The 22,736-nt window shown below is 39.2% G+C and overlaps 1 protein-coding gene across 1 annotated transcript; it reads left to right on the top strand.

Annotated features, from left to right (window-relative positions):
- Positions 1-10,600: 10,600 nt before the first annotated feature.
- On the top strand, positions 10,601-18,670 carry cldn18 (claudin 18). Its single transcript, XM_048245491.1, has 5 exons — positions 10,601-10,985; positions 11,909-12,073; positions 17,880-18,021; positions 18,269-18,379; positions 18,574-18,670. Exons 1-5 carry the CDS (start codon positions 10,766-10,768, stop codon positions 18,668-18,670), a joined length of 735 nt encoding a protein of 244 aa, XP_048101448.1. The 5' UTR covers positions 10,601-10,765.
- Positions 18,671-22,736: the final 4,066 nt, after the last annotated feature.

Genomic DNA, 22,736 nt, shown 5'->3' with positions numbered 1-22,736 from the left:
TTCTTCAGAGTCCCCACATTAGTTTCCTTTCAATAAAATCAGCGTGTTGTCTCTGTGAGGACTTTAGGTCTGCCATATCTCTAAATAATTACAGTGCATGAAAATGCACTGTACTGTTCTTCCTAGGCAACTTCTTATTCCGCTTACCACTTTTTCCGTACGCAATTTCTCTTGAACAGTTTAACTTAGAAACTTCGTTCAAACTTTGTAACGTAGGTCTTCAAACGGACCAGGTTGCTATGTCTTTTCAACTTTGAAACTTTTATACTTTTTAAACTATTAAAGAAAAACTTTTTAAAAATCCCCATAGACTTAACATTGCCGATTGTGACATCATAATATGGCCATTAAGCAATTAGAATCCTATGCCAGGTGTTCAGGCCACCTGCAGCCTCAGGCTTTAAGCATACAATCTGGGTCAATTAAGACTACACATCCGATTCAACTGTTTCCTCTGCCCAAAACTGTTTCAAAATAAAAGTCCCCACTACAATAATTCACTGTTAAACAATTTAACTCTTTAAACTACTGAACTTTTTACATTAAACTAGCTGTCTATCAACAACTTTTAAACTATCTACATTAAACTTTTAAACTATATACATTCAACTTTTAAACAGTCTACCTTTAAACTATCATTAAACTATCTATCTATTAAAATAGCTGTCTATCAACAACTTTTAACTTGTCATCAACTATGTCAACACGTGTCATCAACTATGACTCCTACCCACTGTAGCTAGTTAGCATAGTTAACATGTTAGCATAGTTAGCATTTTAGCAAAACTGCTAGAAAACATTAGCTAAGTTAGCTAAGTAGCATAGTTAGCAAAGTAGCATTGTTAGCATAGTTAGCATTTTTAGCAAAACTATTAGAAAACATTAGGTAAGTAGCATGTTAACATAGTTAGAATTTTACCAAAACTGCTAGTAAACATTAGCTAAGTTAGCTAAGTAGCATGGTTAACATAGTTATCCTAGCATAACCGTAGTAACCATCTCTGTATTATCTATTTTAACTATACATGATATTTTACATCACAACTTTTGCATTTTCATGCACTGGTAATTTCTTGGAATTGCATTTCTAGTTACTTTTGCTATGCCTCTGCTACCAGCGAAAAACATTAAAGTACAAACTGTCTCCTGCGCTGTCACAAGGCGAGGCTAACCATAGTTAATTTACCGAGCGAGGATAACAAGTTTTCTCACAATGATCATGCAGTTAAATAAAGTTAACATGTCGATTACAGAAGGGTTTGGCAGTCACAATCGGTTGGATTGTATAAATCAGATGTCTCAAGTACTAGACTGTTAAGTAAGTTACATGAGAAGTCGAGGGGAGGGAGTAGAGAGTTACTGATGCTGAATCACTCTGCTCCGCCATGAAAAATTGACATTCTTAATTCATCTCAAAAACACCACAGAACACATTCTACTCCAATACAGAGAACTCAAACTAGCGCAACACCTGTCGGAATCAAGACACATTTTGTAACTCAAATGTCTTGTGGTGAAAAGGATCAAATCCAGGCCTATTTTTGATTTTATTCATGGGCCCTATCATGACAGTCTAAAGCGCATCGTCACTCGTCAAAAGCTTATTCAAATTTAGTAGGATGTCTAGTCCACATTGGGAGGGTTTTATCCAACGTCAAGCGCATGGCGCAACAAGGTGTTCCTGGGTTTCTTAATCAGTCATGGGTGTGTTTGGGGCATAACATCATTTAAACCAATGAGAATGACATCTGTAATTCCCTTTAACGGCGCAAAGCGTGACGTCAAAGAATGCATCGGTATTTTGACAGTCAGCGGCTTGGCTGAAGGAGGCTGCTTGCGAGACCGTATTTTAAAAATACGTCAATATGACAATGCGCTCTTAAAATAACATATAAACAACTCGCCATAGACTTCTGACCAGGTTTCTCTTGGTCAGTGGCGTAATGCGTTTTAGGTGGTGTACAATAGCGATTTTTAACCAATGCGCTAGGCCACTCCCTAGGTTGTTAACTGCCACACCCCTGGTACGTGCAAAATAAGAAAATAAACTTTGCGCCAGGTGGAAAACGAGTTTTACACCATGCGCCAGGGTGCAAAATATCGTCCTATGTGTTTTGAAAAGGATCAAATATGCAGATCTGGCTGAACGTGATGCTTGTTTGTATTGTAAGAATTAGCCAGATCCGTGCAGCTGCAAGATGTCACACTTTTTTTCAAAATAATGCACCCGGCTTGTATTTTATGTTCCTTTGCAAACTTTGGACACAGAATTCTACGGAGCCCCCCTGTGGACAGGGTGGGCAATATTTTTAGACCGCACTTTTGCGTCCCCTCGCAATACTTTTTGCGTCCCCTCGCAATACTTTTTGCGTTCCCACGCAATACTTTTGCGTTCCCTCGCAATATTTTTGGTGTTAAGAAAACCTTTTTCTTCCTCTGGTATGTTGGGGGCTCTGTACATTGCAGACCCCATTCACGTAGGAGGCGCACTGTCAGTTCCTGAATACATAGGCTTGGCTAGGCTACTGGTCCAGGCTGGCTGTCACAAACAGGTAAGTTTGGATGTTTCAGTTAAATCGTTTTGACTTGAAGTTTAGTGTGCGTTGCAGATTTGGTTATGTTAAACAACTGCATGAACTGCTTGAACGTTCCTCCCTGAGCCGTGAGCACCACCAAGCCACTAACAATGTAAAGTAGGTGCTTCAGTGCCTGCACTATCTACAAATTAAAAGTTAAAGTTTTGCAGCCGCACGGCTGCTTAAAGGAATTATCCGGAGTAAAATGCACTTTAGATCAATTTACGGATGATTAGGAGTACATACGTTGAGTTGACATCAAAATCATGTCATTCGGATGTGTTTTGAAAAGTTTGATTTTACCGTTTTTAGTCAAAACTTCGTTAGCCTGTTAGTGACCAGGGCATGTCATTTTAGCCGCTACAAGGCGCTATTTTATACCTCTTCTACAGTTCCAAACAACATTACACTTACGTGGTAGTGAGTAGAGGGTCCCTAAAGCCAAACCGAAGTATCCCGAGGTCTTTATGTGGTCGTATAGAGAGTCCAGAATGAATTTCAAGCCAGTACCTTTCTGGAAATGTTGCTGCTGCAGCTGGCATCTTTAGGGGAAAGTCCGTAGGAGTCGATTGCTGAGTGTGGAGTAACACGCTCTGGAAATTCACAATTTAAATTAAGCGTTAAAAAAAAAAACAACAAAAAAAAACAGTCCAGTATTTCTTTCGAAATTGAAATGAAGTTGTATGCAACAGCAAACCCTAGCTTACTAACAGGTTGGAATTTTGAAATGTCACGTGACGTGATGTCACGTGACGTGATGTCGTGCAACGACGTGATGCAATCGACTCCTACAGACTTTGCCCTAAAGATGCTAGCTGCAGCAGCAACATTTCCGGAAAGGTGCTGGCTTGATGAAATTCATTCTGGACTCTCTATCCAACCACATAAAGACCTCGGGATATTTCGGTTTGGCTTTAGGGACCCTTTACTCACTACCACGTAAGTGTAATGTTGTTTGGAACTGTAGAAGAGGTATAAAAATAGCGTTTTGTAGGCGAAATGACATGCTCTGGTCACTAACAGGCTAACGAGTTTTGACTAAAAACGGTAAAATCAAACTTTCTCAAAACACATCCGAATGACATGATTTTGATGTCAACTCAATGTATGTACTCCCAATCATCCGTAAATTGATCTAAAGTGAATTTTACTCCGAATAATTCATTTAAGCTAGAGTTGGTCCTGCTGTGCACTAGTGGTTTGTATCAGCTGCAGACCTAACATGAGTAGACTAACCATAGTGAGTGGAATCTGGTGGGGGGAGACCGAATGTAGCCTACACACACACTCAGCAGACGGCAACAGGATTCACAAGATAACGGGATCCTGTGAGGTGACGGAATAAGTTGCCACAGCTTGCACAGCTGTAAGAATTGTATGAAATATAGCTAAGTTATCTATACAACAGTGATGGGAAGTAGCAACTTTAGTGTGCCTTATGTACGTTCATGTTTTCTTTTCCTTTTTCGTGTTTATACCGTCGACTGGCTACTTAACAGCTCTGCTAGCATAATAGCTAATTGCTAACCCTAACCTCACAAAGCATCTTACGTAGGCCAGGCGCGCGGGAACCTTTTTTTGACCAGGGGTGCTGAATAACAAAAATAATGGATGTCCGATGATTTCGGGACATGTTTAGGATTTTTGACTGCTAAATACGTAATTTTAGTGCGGTGCGTAGGGTTGGGTATCGTTTGGGTTTTATCCGATACCGGTGCTAAATCGATACTTTTAAAACGGTGCCGGTGCCTGAACCGGTATTTTGTTTTTAAAATGTTTTAAATTAAAATGGTCTAAAGCATGAATTGCTTTTTTATTTTTTATTGATAAGACAAATTTGAACATCTCATTGCTCCTACGAATAATACATTTAAATCCTAAAACAGCTTGCCATGCATGCACACACAATGGTAAGCTCTGCTTTCAAGTTTACCCAGTGTAGGTGGTTTGCCTTAAAACCGCTTGCCATAGAAATGCCAAGTCATGGACAACGGCATTTGCAAGCAAGCTAATCTAACACGGACTCTACTTTCCAGTTAATTCAGTGTGTTCCCAAATGCTTCAAGAAATGTAATGTCTTAACCCATAACACGCAATAGTTTTGAACATGTTAGAGGCTACATGTCGGTGTTGAAGTGTTTAGATTCCCAGCGCTAGCCTAGTAGGCAGCATTTTAACAGCAACTATGGCTATGCGCTAACACCAATCAGCTGAGTTTAATTAGCCATAACTTACGGAGATGGTTTCGTAGCCTCTTTGACAGCTCAGTGACATCAGGTATGTAAACTACATATTTATATTTTTGCCAGCAAACTTTTAACATGATCTTCATATTTATTGTGATGCTATATGGGCCTCATGCACATGGAAGATTATTATCATGCCATTATGTCGTTTAGAACACACTGTGAAATAAAGTTTTCACCTTACAACTTTGCTGATAACATTTCAAATAAATGCCAGTTAGCGCATTAGCAAGGATATTGTGTAACATATAGGCTACTGTTGATGTTGTTTCATAGCCTTTTGCTTGTGTGTAGTTAGGCCCACTGCTAGATTTTGACAGCAGCTTGTGATATCGCTTTAAAGTAGGCCTAAGCACTTGGGCTCACGCAAGCTGTCAAACACTGTCCACTCGCCTATATGGTGCACCCCTCTGGTTTATACATCCAATGCTAACTGTATCTGGATGTGTTGCTATCAGAGCAAAACGTTAGAGATGGCGCATGACATGCAGTGATGCCTCGTATAAAAAAAAAATATATATATATAAAAAACACTATTTAAGCACCGAAATGAGGCACCGAAATCCACGTTGTTATTCGATGCAGTTACCGTTTGCGTCGGCACCGGTGCCATATTAGAACTATGCTTCGGTGCCCAACCCTAGGTGTGCGGGTGATAGCGAGACGTTTTAGAAAAGTCCTGGGCAGCCACAAATTCCAATGTTCCGCGACAGCACTCCGAGTCCACTGCGCCCACCCTAACCCCCACAGAAGTGCACTTGACATCATTAGCCTATTTCAGTATAGCTAAGGAAAATTACTTTTCTGATCGTCAAAACCACTCCAGAGATGTTAGGCTTTAAATATAGGCTAATAATCAGGCTGCAATGATCTCGCAAATTATTTCTGAATAGCCTAAAGTGTCATCTCCACAGCAAGTATGTGTCCTAATAATTTCTATCTTAGCGACTAGGATAGTGAAATGATTTCACTAGCTATGCATTTATTATTTTTGCAAAACTGTAAAACACAATTAAAGTTTCTTTCAGCTTATCCATGTTTTTTTGAACGTGTAAATCACATAGAATATGTAGGCCTATATCAACCGTAGGCCTACACACTTGATCGCTATCACATAGATGAAACCACGCTACGGTTCTTACAGTAACTGACTCACGTTCACGTTGATCTCTATTACTGTTTATATATATACTTATAGAGATCAACTCACGTTGATCTCTATAACTGTTTATATTTAAACCTATCCATAACCCTTTTTTGCTATTTGACTCATCATTTCACATACAAAAATATAAATAATGTCAGACAGCGAATTAGTAATTATTTAAAAATATATATAATATTTTTTTTAAATCTATCTCCTGCCAGCAGGGGGTGCTGCAGCACCCTCAGCACCCCCCTTCCCACGCCCTTGACGTAGGCTACAGTTCAACATGTGACAGCACCTGAACGTACCAGACGGGAATTTTGTTAGCTAATCATGGTTTGGGACGCAACTTGACTGTTCAAAACAAAGCGTCTATGTTTTTAACACATTCCCATGTTAATAGCGTCAAACCGAATTTGTCAGAGATTCTTGTCAACCATTTTAAAGCCATAGCTGTATTTTATTCTGTGTTTCATCTTGTCTAGACATGGACCAGGATCTTGAGTCTTTCCTAATATTAAGAAATATCAGTGAGGACAACCTGCAGAGAATGAAAATGGACAAAGATTATGTTGATAATTTCACAGATCTTAACTGGAGTAATAACTTGTTGTCTACAGCACGTTGAATACACACTAAAATTAGTAGGAGTTTGTGTTAACCATGTCAAAACATGTTACATTACAACTGTGCCTAGATTAATCTAGACCACCCAAATCTTCTACACTGCCTTTACTGAAAATGATTAGGGCTAACACATTTTGTATGTCTAAGCGTGGTGTGTGTGTGTGGGTGGGTGGGGGTGCTAAACAATAACTTTGTTTGTTATTGCAGATTGACAGAGCTGTCTTAAATGTGGTAACACTTTATTTTAATGTGTCACTGTTACAGTGTACTTACCTAATTAGGTACAGTGGTACAACCTGTGTAACAACATGTACTATCAGGTACTGTCATTGTACTTACATAATGTATTAGTGAGTACCTACATATAGTTGTTACATTGTAATACTGAGTGCTTTTACAAAACTTTGCCAATTTGCCTAAATTTTCATCAGAGGCAAAGAGCTGACCTGAGACCTGCTGGATGGGGTAAATCGGGTCATGATAGATGATATACAAAGCATGCTTAGCTCCAGTCAAGGCCTCATTGTCTTCAGTGTACATGTAACAGCTGTGCTGCTACAACCTTGTTACTCTTTGATACAGTGGAATAAACTGGAACAGGTCTTGTCTTGGAACAGGTCTACTAATTCACATGTACTGTGTGGTGTAACAGCAGACACGTTTCAACGCATCAATTACAGGATGTATATCTGTAGATGTAAGTACTTAACTGGTACACTTTTATTTTAATGGGTTTATTCCACTGTATCAAAAAGAGTAATAAATGTGTACCAACACAGTTGATACATGTACTACAGTATGTAGGGTAATGGCAGACATGTTCCAAGACACCAATGACACAACATACATGTAATATGTAATTGTAAGTACTTAACTGGTACACTTCATTTTAATGGGTTTATGCCACTGTATCAAAGAGCAAAGAGCAACACTGTATCAAGAGCAATAGTACATATATCAACTGTGTTGATATATGTACTATGTAGTGAATTAGTAGACCTGTTCCAAGACATCGAAGACATAACATACATGTCATATGTACATGTAAGTAATTAACTGGTACACTTAATAGGTTTATTCCACTGTATCAAAGAGTAACAAGGTTGTAGCAGCACAGCTGTTACATGTACTGAAGACAATGAGGCCTTGACTGGAGCTAAGAATGCTTTGTATATCAAATCTATCATGACCAGATTTACCCCATCCAGCAGGTCTCAGGTCAGCTCTTTGCCTCTGATGAAAATTTAGGCAAATTGGCAAAGTTTTGTAAAAGCACTCAGTATTACAATGTAACAACTATATGTAGGTACCCACAAATACATAATGCAAGTACAATGATAGTACCTGATAGTACATGTTGTTACACAGGTTGTACCACTGTACCTAATTAGGTAGGTACACTGTAACAGCGACACATTAAAATAAAGTGTTACCGACATATTCGGGTTGCTTAATGACCTCAACCTGTCACTCCAGGGGAGAATGACGACTGTCTTTAAACTGGCAGATAAAGTCGCTGCATTTAAAGCCAAGCTTGATTTGTGGGGACGACGAGTGGACCGGGGTGTATTTGATATGTTCCAAACAGTAGTGGGGGTTTTGGGAGAGACTGAGGCAGGGCCCTTTCTCTCGCAACTGGTGCGCTATCACCTTGTTGCGCTTTCAAATGAGTTTGAGCGTTACTTCCCATCCTCCAAACAAAGATCCACAAACCAATGAGTGGGTCCGCAACCCATTTGTCAATATCCCGAATAGTCCTAACTTGTCAGCGCAGGAGGAAGCGCAGTTGATCGAAATTGCAAATGACGGTGGTCTTAAGAGTGTGTATAAGGAAACCTCTCTGGCGGGTTTTGGATCAAAACAAAGCAGAATATCCCGAGATAGCCGTAAAAGCTGAAAACGTTTCCCACCACGTATCTATCGCGAGGCCGGGTTTTCGCAATGACTGCAACTAAGACCAAATTATGCAATCGACTGGACATTTCAAACACACTGAGGGTGTCACTGTCTTCCATCACCCCCAGATGGAAGCTTCTTGTTGCAGGGAAACAAGCAGGGCTCCCACTGATTATATTCGTAATGCACGTTTAGTTCTCATATTTTGTTCCCATATTTTGTTAAGCATGTTCACACTTATAGATGTAGCTTCAAGTTGTTCAATATTCATAGTTCATATTGTTCAATTTTCACTTCTTCAAGTTCACGTTTTTCACAAGAGATCGTTACCTTCACTGTTCATACATAACTGGAGCTAGTTCTTTTCAAGTAATGCATGCACAACACATATGGAACATGGAACCCCCCCCCCCCACTGCCGGTCCGTGAAAAAAAAATAGGAATCAAACCGGTCCATGGTACATAAAAGGTTGGGGACCCCTGACCTAAAGGACCTATTGAGGACTTTACATATGAGATATGTGATTTCAAGAAACAGCCTGTGGCCATAACTAGTACTATCGCAGACCTTTATGAGCAGTCAAAGCTGAAAATGGTTAGACTTTACCTGTGTACAAGACCATTTGTACATTCAATCACAGAGTCGGACACTTCAGACACTGAGAGCCATGATAAGGTATGTATTAATAAATCCGTTGTTTTAATGATTTATGTTAATCAGCCGATTGTAAACATTTCTGACACAAAGAAGACACAAAACTAGAAACTAATCTAAAGTTGCGGTCATTTCAGGTCAAAGGCCCAAATCCTATGCATGATCCTGAGGCAGATAATGAAGCTGAAAGCTCTCCACAGTCCTCCACACCAGATGTAGGGCCACGTTTCTCAAGTCCAGTGCAGCTTCATCATGATGCAAGTCCAGTTCATTCCATTGCTGACACAGAAGGACTACCAGCCATGCCCTCCTACCAGGTCCCTAACATTTCCTACAGCCTTGAAGTCCTGTGGTGAGGATACAGGAAATGTTTTCTTCTACTGACTCTTCAGTGAAGGTCATACTGTATTTAGTCAGGTGTCCCTTAAAGGTAACAGTCCCACCAGTTGACTGCATCTTTTTGAAGGCGTTTTTTGCAGATAGCACATGTCCATGTGCAATAAAATGTTGGATATGATATTTGCACTCATACTATTCCAGATAACTTTAGATAATGTCTTTATTCGTCATTGGTCTGAAGAGACCGTGTGTGAAACTTTGTGAGTATCGACTCATATGCGAAGAATGAAGCTCTCTTTAATCACAGCATCAAGTATGTGTTTGCAAACTGATAAGACCTGTGACTGTGTGTGCATTTGTGATATGGAGTTGGTGTGCCCAGAGGTAAACTGAGCTCAACACAAGTGTTCTTTGAGTCATCATTGTGTTGTCACAATGTTAACATTACCGGATTTTTGCAACAACCCTTTAAAGTGAAATGTGTTGTGAAAATTAACTGTGTTTCGTTTTTTATACCCAGGGAATAGAATTTAACATTTACGTAGAGATGGAATTAAACAATGTTTGCAATGCCAGTCTGTTATTCCACCTCCTGAGTACCGCGCCTTGAATGTCTATGACCTGAAGAATGACTTCAGTTTGTAATGTCAGGCTATCAACTGCATAGCATACATGGCTGAAACAACATGGCTGTAACTCCCATGTGGTGGATGTTTACAGGCCATTTAAGCAAGCACATCATTTATATGTGCTTCTTTGACTCAGATTGGAAAAGCTGACTGACTCAAATGTCCTTACGTACTGTATGACCCACTGGTCATTTCAGAGACACTATTTTGTGTGTGTTTGCATAGCCACACATTCCTCTCATCAAATTTGTTGACCAGAGACTAGCTTAGCTAGACTGTTACTCATTTGACCAACTTTACAATCATATCAATAGTTTAACTTTTTTTGATTTTCAATAACTGTTCATCAAATGAAACTGTTTGTATGTGTATATTTGCATATTTGTACATACCTGGTTACACCCTTGCCTGGGTGTATTTGTTTTGTCCATTCTTTCTTGTGGAAGAAGCTGTGACCATATTTGGATCACCCATACATCGTTGAACAGTGAAATGGTACCAGGTACACCTATCTCTGCTTTTCACATATCCTCGTTCAGAGCATGCGCTATATCAATCCACGGAGCAGCCCCACCTAACACAACTTTAGTTTTTCTAGGTCAGCTTCACTGCTGAGAAATATTTTTTAAAGAAAAGAGAAAAGACCAAACATGGCCTCCACCATCTTACAGACTGGTGCTTTTGTCCTGGGCATTATTGGTGTTGCAGCTCTTATTGCCTCCACTGCCATGGATAACTGGAGCAGTCAGGATCGTCAAGGGGATGTTGTGACTGCTGTGTACACTTATAAGGGACTTTGGCGAAATTGTGAAGTATCCACATCAGGGTTTACCGAATGTCGGCCTTTCTATGGTCTCCTGGGTTACTCAGGTGAGTATCCCAATGCAATAGTACCATTCTATTGCTTTTGTATTTACAACCCAAACAATAGTTAAAATATGTAATAACACATAATTTAAAACTTGTTGAAGTAATTACTTATATCACAGTATTTTGTCTGAGGATTTAAATTTAATGAGAGTAAAGATCCTCATTTTACTGTGTAAAACCACTCTTCTGTTCAGTTGTTAGCTGCCTTATCTAACTTGAGACTGAAACAGTGTGTAAATTCTAGGTCGGAAGATATTTCGCTATTCAGTTAAATTCCTAATGTTTATGTGTTTGCACTGATGAAGGTCTGAGGACCGAAACATTTGTACATCACCTCACTTGGTAGCATCTTGGCTTGATGGATTAAACACTTTATTTATTTATTTTTCAACGGCAAATAATGGTGTGCGAGTTTTTTCTTAATTGATTGACTGATTAATTGATTAATGTTTAGGTGTAAAATGACAAACATATACTCATAGATTGTAAAAAGCCATTACTGTAGGCCTACTGTAAAACACTGAGTCAATGATATTGCAACAGCAATAATAATTTATCCGTCATAGTTTAAAGCATTTCCTTCATACCATTGACTGGTATGGCTCGTTTATATTATTAAAGTGGGATAACTTTCAAGGCTTTTAACAGTTTGCCTTCATAAATTATATGCTTTGATTAAGGCATTTATTGTGCCATCTGCCATAAATCATTTTATAAAGGCATTGTAATTTTAAAAAGAATGTTATTAACCATTCTTCTATAATGTTTTAACTGGTTATTAATTAGAAGAAAGGCCTTTGGAACGTAATAACTAACATTTCTGCTCAGAATGAAGGGAAATGCAAAGGATTCTTTTTAAATGCCTGGTCTCAAAGTTCACTAACTGAAATGGGACTGAAGTATTTTTTTATTATATTTCTTAGGTTCTTTTCAAGCTGTGAGGGCCCTGATGATTGTGGGAATCGTTATGGGGGTCATCAGTGGCCTGATTAGCCTTTTCTCCCTGAAATGCTTGAGAATGGGCAACATGGAAGATTCTCCCAGAGGAAAAATGACTCTGACTGCTGGAATCATGTTTATGGTTGCAGGTGGACATAATGATTTTTTTTGTTGATTTTGTTCTTTGTTTGGGTCTTGAAGATTATTATTTGAACTTAAAAGTAGCCGATGGAACTGAGTGGAACAGCATAGTGGCATATAGAATGCAGTCAATGTAGATGTAGAAGCTAAAACTTATTTGCCGCTAACTACATGTATTATGCTACAGTGGCTAGCCAACGACAAACCTCATTTGCCCTGAATATGTAGAAGTAGTCAGTGACGGACTGGACGGTCTGGCATTTGGGCAGATGCCAGAAGGGCCGCGGCCTCTCGTGGGCCGTTTGGGCCGGCCAATCACGGAGCGGCATGCTTGTCGGGTTTGCGCGGCCCATTTATCATAAAGACGGTTTTACAATATCTCTCGGCCCACTATCAAGCATCAATATTGTTAAATGGCTTCGAATAAGCTATTTATCTCTTAACTCCCTTTTCCTCCTTCACTAAATGAAACTGATCAGTATTTATACCAGACATGAGTCTCTACACTACAGTCATGGTGACCCTCAATATTTATATCAGTCTACATTCTTTTGTAACCTTATTCAATCAAATGATTTAAAAGTGCATTGTTCGAAATTGGAATACAATAAATATGCTGCCTGTATCTTTTATTTTATTATTGGTTTGCAAAAGTTAGGCTACATGAAGCAATGACTTCTGGGAATTTCATAACCAAATGCGTCTACTTCCTTCAGCACGGGGAATTGCCGATCTAGCATGCCTTGATCCTCAGAATTTTCCCCTTATAAAAGCTAATAAACTGCCCCCAAATGCACTTCGAAACATAAGAGCATGTCTGCTTAAATTCAGTTGAAGGTGCTACGGTTGAAAATCTACAGTCGGAATTGACACATTTCGCCACGCACTGGGACAGCCTGAAAAAGTCTCCTCTAAACGAGTATACAGTCAAAGCATCAGACTTTGATGATGCCGCGGAGTTATAGGAAGATACAGAAATAAACCTGGTGAGCAAGAAATGTGCTACCTGCAAGAATTGTGCAATCTGTTGCTATTTCCTTCTCCAGCAGTTAAACCTCTCTACCTGTGCCTACAACTATAGCCTATATGGTTAGCAAATGAATTCCTACTAACACTGTCATGTACTCAAGTGGCATGCAAACAGAGTTTTTCCACTCTTAAATTCATCAAGAATCGCCTAAGGACACGATTGTCATAGGATAATTTGGAGGCCTTTATGCTGATGGCGACAGAGAAAGAGGTCCTATAATGAACTTGGATGCTGATGACGTGATAGACAGGGTTGCAGAGAAGAGCAAGCTCCTTCGCACCTTGTTAACTGCATGACGTTAATTAAAGGAGAATTCCGGTGTGATATTGACCTAAAGTGTGTTGAAACATGATACCGAGTGTGAACGTATGTCTCATAGCCCATCACTGCTTGTCCCCTGCACTCCAAAATCTGGCGCTAGTTAGCCGATGCTACCAACAGCTTTTTCAATGGTGGTGCTTCGGCATCGGGCTAGCCATGCAAATAAATCACTGTTTTACACCATTTACGAGGCTCAATGTATCTCCACACTTCATTGGTAGACTTGCGAGGGCCCTGACATTTAAAACGAAACATTGAGAACTTTGAAAAAGCACTGGAAGTTTACTTACAAGACGATTTATGCAGACAGTATCTTCACGAAGTTTAGCGTTTGCAGCCATCTTGAATCTAGTCACGATAAGTCGAAATTACGAAAGTAAGAATGAACAGGTATGATAAGGGATCAGATTCCAAAAATAATTCTGTGGAAATGCATGGATTCCAGTTGCTGCTACTGGAAGAAACTGGAATCTATGCATTTCCACTGAATTATTTTTGGAATAAGACTTACGTTATAAACGTTATAAACTTGACTTAAATAGTCGGCTGCTGTAAGCTACAATCGGAAATTTTTATATACCCCTGGTCCCCTGTTGTCTCAATGATGATAACATCTTATTTCAGGCTGTATTTTAGAGTTTGCCGTTCATTTGCATTAACATCGTATTTTGTCCTTTTTGGCGAAGACATGCATTCCTTTAGGGATATTGAACATATTGAACATTCTCTAACCATCGTGATTTCGAATTGGTGCAGTTTTCAGCACAGAAACTCATTTTGTTCTTTTCATGGAGAGCACTGCTCTTGCGCACGCATGTTTTCGTGACGTTGCATAGAAATCCATGTATTCTAGGCTATTCTTTTTTCATTTTCATATTTCATATTGCATTCATTTTTTTGGAGTTGTGCATTGATATAGCCATGTTCTTGGTTCAGTCTTTATGCATATTAAAGTTAGAGTTCATCACCAATGGGGCTACAAACGTGTTATGTCCGTGCATGTGAAGTTATATCTGGCTGTTGCGGGCACATGCACGCGCGTGCAATGCACGTCCCCGTGTGGGCCGCTGGTTGGTGAAAATGCCAGGGCCGTTTTTTAATCCCAGTCCGTCACTGTAAGTAGTTAGCTTTGGTATAGCAAGTTCACTTTCAAAATGGTTTCAAAGATGGCAAAAAAACCACTCTTAGTCAGATCAAAAGTATGCAGGCCACAACATCTTTTTTCCCGGCTACTTCAATACAGACACAGTTAGACAAGTATGATTATTCAAAATCCTCATTATTTTCCCAGAAATCACCTGTGGAAGTGACGTGTAAATTGACACATATGGAGAGGTCTACAGAGCTCAACAGTGACTGCCTACCTCCACATATGTTCTGGTTCCAGAAGCAAATTTCCCATTCATTTAGAAAAATTTGTATATAGTTTTGAGCCTGGACTCAGGCCAACAAGCTATATGGTGGATTGTGCCCATAAAACATCCAATTTTGAGCACATTTTTACCTTGTTCTGTGATGTTAATGTCACAAGAGTGGGGCGCTAGTGCCACCTCCGCTTGCACCATCCACCACTGGGGAGAACACTGTACCCTTCAATAATGCTTGGAGTCGGGGGTCCTGGTGTAAAAATATATTTTTATTTAAATACTGTCTTTAAAGGGACTTGTCAGAAAAGAGGTAGAAACATGTCCAAAGAGAAGTCCCTGAGAAAATGGTTCATATACACATTGTTTACTAAAAAGAAAGGTTTTGGACAACTCACTCCTTGACTGGCAAGATGGCGGCGAGCAGAAAAACCAAGGGAGTTGTTCAAAACCTTTCTTTTAGTAAACTCTGTGTACACAAACAATGCTCTCAATGCTCAAGTTCATGTGTAGAGACACTGATGACTTCGATCAAAGTTTCATGTTGTGTTGAGCCTTCTTAGTGTTTTAAAAATAGCGATTTTGACGCGACCATGTATCAAAATAGTAGTGCCCCTACGATTCCCATTCAAAAGTACCCTGGCAAATAAGTGGGATAATGGACTCCACGGCATTCGGTTCACAGAAAGAAATGCACTAATGAGGTGTAACGGCCCTCAGCTTGTGTTATCACCTTAAACGTGGATTTCTTTCTTTCTCTCCCGTTCAGGAAAGTTTTCTTGACAGCGCCGGAACGTTCCTTCATCGTTAAATCTTTGGTTCCGGGAACGTTAGCTGAACGTTTTTTGAATCATGTTTAAAACTCGATTGAGCACAGAAAAATCAAAGCCTTCTTACAGGGCACTGACTAGGCTATAACTTGACTTGGGAGACATATCCGCTCATGATAGGACAAATTTAAGTAGACGTATCATATGTGACAGTCATTATTTGATCATATACAGTCATCATATTTTCTGCGTGTATCTATTAGTAGGCTACTCACCTCATGCCAGCGCGACATATATATCCTCCTTCGTCTTACTACTATGAAGCAGCTGTAGCCTATATATATATATACCGGGTCATACCTAGTTCTTTCACGTTTACAGTGTCTCATTATAAATAATAAACAATAAACTAGCCTAACTAAACCATTTTCAATGGGCATATCCATCATGTTATTATTCAAAACACCAGCAAGAGAAGGATAGGCCTACTGTTTCAACCATAGGCTATTGTTTAAAATCAAAACAAACTTTCAATTGAAATTCATTAATGCATGCCGGGACTAACTAAAGCTAAATTACGAAGTGTTGCAACCTCAACATGACGCTGTGCAAATCAGCACAGCCCCGGTGCTGTTAAGCCTCTTGAATCCGTGGTCGAACCAGACGGAGAGCTAATGCTAACCTACCTTTGGTTGAAACTTGGGGCAAAAAGTTTAGCGTTGTCAGGGCAACCCCGACGACGTCTCTCTCCCTCTCTCTCTCACACAGACACACCTAGGCATGTTAGGCAAAATCATCTCCACACGATGACAGATCTACTCCACTGATTATACAAAAATTCAACCTTAATTAATTATTTAGGATTAGGTATACATTTTTCTTTTGCACAAAACTACCTTTAGGGAACACCATACCCTGATGGTATATGGATTTTTTAACCATTAGGGAACATTCCCTAAAATAATTGTTCCCTAAAGGTATTTTGTGCAACCATTAGGAAACCTTTAGGGAATGTTTATTAAGGGAACGTTCCCTGATGGTCATATTAAGGATAATTTTTTATTATCCATTAGGGAACGTTCTGGGAGGTTCCCTAATAGTAGAAAACCATACCTTTATGTTTGCTGGGTAATGACTGGTAGAACTTTGGAAAATCCCATTCAAGTCAATGGAGCGTTCTACTTGCATTGTGAAGAGCCGTATAATAACTGGGGACAAACAATTGGCACGTCATCACAAGCAGGTAGTTTTACCTTATTCCCTGCAGATGTGATTCCGATTCGACAAATGGTAATGTTAACCACACTAACTTTGTGTTGAGCCTACTTCTGTGCAATGAAGAAATAGGGGTTGGTAAAATGTTCCCTTTATTCATGTCCATGACAAATAAAATGACATAACTAAACCTTGTTTTGACTGTCGAAAAAACAACAGACAAACAACATTTTTCCGTAAAAGCCTAATGGGGCTACATACCCACCAAATTTCACGTGCCCCGGTGTTTCGGTGTCCCGGGTATCGTTGACCAAATTTCCTCTCATAACTTTTTTAAACCTGGCAAACTAGGCGTCAGGGTTAAGAAAGCAACACAATTGGATTTTTATATCAAAATTTCAAAAGACCATGGCTTGAAAGTGGTCAGACTGTAAAAATGTAAAAATCCTACTGTAAATGTAAAAATCTTTGAGTAAAACAAAAGTTTATGAAGGGGGTAAATTTACCCATCTAATTTGTCACTGGATGGCAAGCACCTCAAATTATGCACCTTTCAGTAAATACTGGATGAACATATTTAAGCAGAGGAAAGCATGGTATGCTTAGAGGACACCGTTGTATACACGCACCTCCATTCACAGACGCACCGTGACTATCACTGTCATAGACGATCGATCATAATCTCCAAAAGGATATTCTCCTTCAGAATTAGAATAGGTGAATAACATAGCTTACCTAAGACTTCATCACACGTGAACGTTTTTCAACATTTGGTGTAGGCCTATTTCTGCTTAATTTCTGCTTCAATTTCTGCAACGGAATTGGGCAGGACGCGGGCCGGGTGTTTGAGACCCCTGGTCTAAATGAAGGTGTGTGCATATATGTGTGTGTGTGTGTGTGTATGTGTATGGGGGTATACGTGTGTATGTATAGGCACTTGTGATCATGGGGTTGGTAAAAGATGTACCCATGGCTGTGATTACCTGTGGCCTACAGCCAAATCACAGCCATGAGGCATAATTATTTGGCCTACAGCCAAATCACTTTGGCATGGCATATTTCTTAACTGAAGACTAAACAGACAGAAGACTGATTCTCAGTTTTATTTATTCAGGTATTTGTGGCATCGCTGGAGCCTCAATCTATGCCAATCAGATTGTGGCTAATTTTATGAGTACCATGTATAACTCCAATAGTGGTGGCATGATAGGACAGATGGGAGGAATTGGTGGAATGGGAGGAAACCTTATTCCAAGGTAAGCTGATCCTGTTGAGGTAGAAATGAAAAGCAGAATGTGTGATATTAAAGACAGAATGGCAACTCTGGAGACAAATAATCCTTATTGCAGTTAGGTATGCAGTGTACAGTATTTGTAATCCTAATAAATCTCACTATAAATCTCACCCCTGGTCAAAGCCATTGTATCAGGTTAAATTTGCTATGATAATACAGTACACTGAATAGTGTTTGATATTAATGCTTGTTTGTGTCTCAAATGCCAGGTACACTTTTGGACCTGCACTTTTTGTGGCTTGGATAGGAGGAGCATTGGTGCTATTGGGTGGGATATTGGCTTGTGTTGCTTACAAAGGACTTCAGCCTGAGAAGACTAAGTATGTTCACATTCTGCACCATAACCTATGTGTAAACAATGTTGTAAAATAAATATTAACACAACAACCTGTACAAGATGTAAAAACAGCTGGGAAATAGTTCAATCGTGTGTCTTGCACTTTTTGTCTTTTAATCAGACTAGTCATAAACACATGCATTCATTTGAAATATTCACATCTGCATCCTCTGACAGCTATGGAGCAGTGGCTTACAAAGCTCCTTCCCACCACAATGCAACTGTACAGCACATTGCCAATGAAGAAGGAAGAAGAGACCAAAAATATGTCTAATCCTAATCCTGCCACCTTCATGTCATATCAATAGCAGGATGAAATCATGTTAGTATTAAAATAATTACTTATGAAGTATGTTGATGATTTTAAAATATATTGCTTCTTCATAGCTGGGGTTCTTATTTAAAAAAAAATACTCAGGACAACACTAGGCTAATGATCTGCATTTGCAATGATGTGACAGGGAGAACATTTAATCCGTGTGACATGGACTTAAAGGAATGTTCCAGAGCAAAAACAACATAGGGTCTATTTTCAGAAGCTAACAGGATCAAAATGTTGTTTGAGAGCATAATTATGTTAATTGGTGGAGTTTTGAGCAAGAACGTTGTTTGCATTAGCACTAAATACACCACTGCCGACTTCAGCTGCAAAAAACACTCTGGAAGTCCCGTTTTGGCCGCTTGAACCTAGGAGCAGCTAGGAGGTATTCCAGACGCCTGCTGAAATGTTCAGTTATATGTTACATTTTAAAAGAACAGTTGTGATAATGTACCCCTACATAAATTAGCTACATTTGATATTAAAGGAACCATATGTAAGATTGTGGCCAAAACTGGTACTGCAATCACTTTCAAATTACTGTAGAGTGGTGTGTCCCCTCCCCCTCCCCTCTGACTCGAGGTTGCCAACCCGGATGCTGAAACACTACTGACTTTGTGATTAGTAGATAGAGGTAGAGGGTGGCGCATCAGGCCAAAACACAACATGACATGACAAAACACAACATCAACAACAGTTGAGGGCTGCAACTTCACTTTTTAAATGACAATATCCTGGCCGGACTACTGTTGTCAGTGATATAAGTATTTGAAATTAACATGATTTCTTAATGTCTAGTGACATATCAGGGCCATTTTCTTTTACATTTCTTACATATGGTTCCTTTAAACATTACTTTATCAAGAAGCGCTAAAAATGTAAAATTGGGCTTGCCTCAATTTTGAATGATGGTCATTGACAGCATCTGGCAGCTACCTCGGAAAGTATAGCCTGTATCGCTAATGTTTGTTTGCTTTCACTGTAAACCAATTTGGTGTTAATCCAAACAACGTTCTTGCTCAAAACTCCATCAATTAACGTAATTATGCTCTGCTGAAAATAGAGCCTAGGTTTAGCCTAGAAATCTAGACGCACCCGAGCGGCGGCAAATTAATTTGCTCAGCCTGTACATCTAGTATCGAACCATAGGAATTTCTATTGGCTTAACACCGTGGATGTTCTCCAATCACAGCGCTCTATTTCGTTAGAGAGTCTTAAAGCGGGCTTAACAGGATAACGACATCCTGCGACGGTGAACAACAAGGAAGGTGGCTATGGCTAACCGAAGAGCGGTTGTTTGAATCGACGTTACGTCAACTTTGGAGGAGTTGGACTTGTGCTTTTCTTTGAAAGTAGAGCAACACAATGCACTTAAGTCATTCCTTTCAAGAAGGATGTATTTGCCGCTTTGCCGCCGATCGGATACGGATATGGTCGTAGCTGGCCTATTGCATGCCTAGGCAGTTTGAAAGACAATTCTCTGCCCGCCCCTTGGATTAAGCAGGTGAATGATTCGATTCCAGACTATACATTTCAATGATATAGGATGGCCCGCCAGGCTAGCCTAGGTTGTTTTTGCTCTGGAACATTCCTTTAATTAATTGGATGCTGTAGCCTTATTTAGTAACATTTACATTTTTATTCTAAAACACTAAAGAAAACGAAGTAATCATGAATAATGTTATAATTTAGTATGTTTTTGCATGACTTTTTGTGGTAATATTAAAAACTGCAATCCATTGCCAGTGAGAAATGTATGTTGATTTTATGGAATCGCAAGATCACAAATGCTTAGAGACTGATTGCTGTTGCCAAAAGTGACAGTATTTGCTATAGGAATTTTCAGACGTTGTGATTACAATTTTATATATTGTCATGAACAAATGAAATGTATTGGTGCTAATTTTGGTGTATATCCAGAAAACGTGCAGTCATTTTACTAAATTGTGTGGACGTTTTACTATATAGTGTGCTCATTTTAGTAAATTATGCTCTCAATTTAGTACATTGTACACACATTTTACTAAATTGTGAGCACAATTTACTAAATCGTGCGCACGATTTACAAAATAGTGTGCTCATTTCACTAATTGGTGCTCTCATTTTAATTTTTGTAAAATGATGCACATTTTCTCGAAATACAGAGATATTTTGCAATAACACTTCCCGGGCTCCGTAGAAATGCCCTTATATTTTGTAATTAAGTTATTGAATTATACTCACTGGCAGCCAGAGGTGGAAAGTAACAAAATACATTTACTCACGTTACTGTATGGAGTAGTTTTTCTGTGTATTTTGTATTTTTTAAGTAGTTTATAAAATCTGTATTTTAAATTTTACTTGATTACATTTTGAGTGAAGTATTGTACTTCGCTACATCAAAAATCCCATCCGTTACTTGAGTAAAACAAAAAAAAAAGGTTAAGACTAACGGAAACGGGAAGGGAGAGAAAAAATGCTGCTTTAAAACCACTAGCCAAGTGATAATGATCAGCATGTAGGCTAGCCAACAACAGGACATGAATCAAGCTGGCGCCATGCAGTCTTTCTGAAAGTGATGGAGATGGATCACGAGATGCATCTACATGTGTATGTATTTTCCGCTATTTCAATGGGTTGTCTCGTTTTAGCACTAATGATTGCGGAGATATTCAAGCAAACCCCATGGGATTTCGTGTTTTGACGTTTGTGCTCACCTTTCTTTGGAAAGAAGTTTATTAGCAGTTGTTTCCTCTGTCTCTCTTTTTCCTGTTTTGGCCTTTGTTTTTGGTAACCTGACTTGGCTTCCTTGGAGAAAGACATTGTACCAGCAGCACAACAATTAGCGGTCCACTAGGCCTACTAGCGATGCTCAACTAAGTAAACAAAAGATAGACTACTTATGAATCGTGCAGGCGGAATAAACAATTTAGCTCTTTAGCAAGGGAGAGTGAGAGTGACCTTAGACAGTTTTCACTATGTTGTATACAAAATCACAATCAGTCAAACTTTAAATTTCGTCTGACATTCATTTTGACATTTAAAGTAAGGAAGGAAGTTAAAAGGAAGGAAGTTAAAATATTCAGGTAAAATAAATATATGGTGGAAATAAGTATTGAACACTTAAATGTTTTTTCAGTAATTAGCCTAAACTTCCAGTGAGTCTATTCAAAATGTTCACCACACGTTAACACACATATAAAAAATCCAAACATAAGAGTTATGTGTAATAAAGTGGAATGACAGAGGAAAAAAGTATTGAACATGCCTACTGAAATTTCTTCAATACTTTGTGGAAAAGCCTTTGTTTGTAATGACAGCTTCAAGACATTTCCTGTATGACAAAACTGATTAGTCACAGTATCAGGTGTGCTATTGGTCCATTGTTCTAAACAGATTCCAGGGGTCCCTCTTGTGAATCCTGATCTTTAGTTACTTCCAGAACTGTTTAATTGAATTGGCTGCCTTCAAGTCTTTCTGGAGCTTTCTCCGAGTGGTCCTTGGCTCTTGTAATTGACTATCCTTCTGACTCCCTGGTCATAAATATGGCCGGTTGATGATGCAGTGATGTTCCTTCCACTTGCAGATAATGGCTCCCATGCTGCTTACTGGAAGATTCTGAAGTTTTGAAATGCATCTGTAACCAGTTTCATTGATATGTTTTGCAACAATAAGGTTGCAAAGGTCTTGGGAGAGCTTTTTGCTTTTATCCATCATGAAATGTTTCTTGTGTGACACCTTGGTAATGAAAAACCTTTTTATAGCCCATCAATATGTAGGCTACTAACCAAGCTTATATTAATTTGCACAGATAGAAAGGATAAGTACTCTCTAACTACTTACAGATTCCAGCTCGCTCCTTCCCTTTACTTGCCTTAGTGCCTTTTCTTAGCGTGTTCAATACTTTCCCTGTGTTATTCCACTTCATTACACATGACTCTACTAATGGACTTGTTTGGATTTTTATTGTGTGGATTACCTGAGTTATTACTAATGCCAGGTGAAAATGTTGTGCCCCCCGTATTCCACTTTTCAAGGGCCC

This window comes from Alosa alosa, chromosome 6, assembly GCF_017589495.1.
Source record: "Alosa alosa isolate M-15738 ecotype Scorff River chromosome 6, AALO_Geno_1.1, whole genome shotgun sequence".
Lineage (NCBI taxonomy): Eukaryota > Metazoa > Chordata > Actinopteri > Clupeiformes > Clupeidae > Alosa > Alosa alosa.
The sequence above is the reverse complement of the archived record's forward strand: the minus strand, read 5'-3'. Positions and strand labels throughout refer to the sequence as shown.

What these genes read in the sequence shown, in the direction of transcription:
- cldn18 (XM_048245491.1), top strand. Translation starts at nt 10,766, where the DNA reads ATGGCCTCCACCATCTTACAGACTGGTGCTTTTGTCCTGGGCATTATT. An exon ending in TGGTCTCCTGGGTTACTCAG is followed by an intron (nt 10,986 to 11,908) that starts GTGAGTATCCCA and finishes TATATTTCTTAG; the next exon opens with GTTCTTTTCAAGCTGTGAGG. An exon ending in CTTCAGCCTGAGAAGACTAA is followed by an intron (nt 18,380 to 18,573) that starts GTATGTTCACAT and finishes ATCCTCTGACAG; the next exon opens with CTATGGAGCAGTGGCTTACA.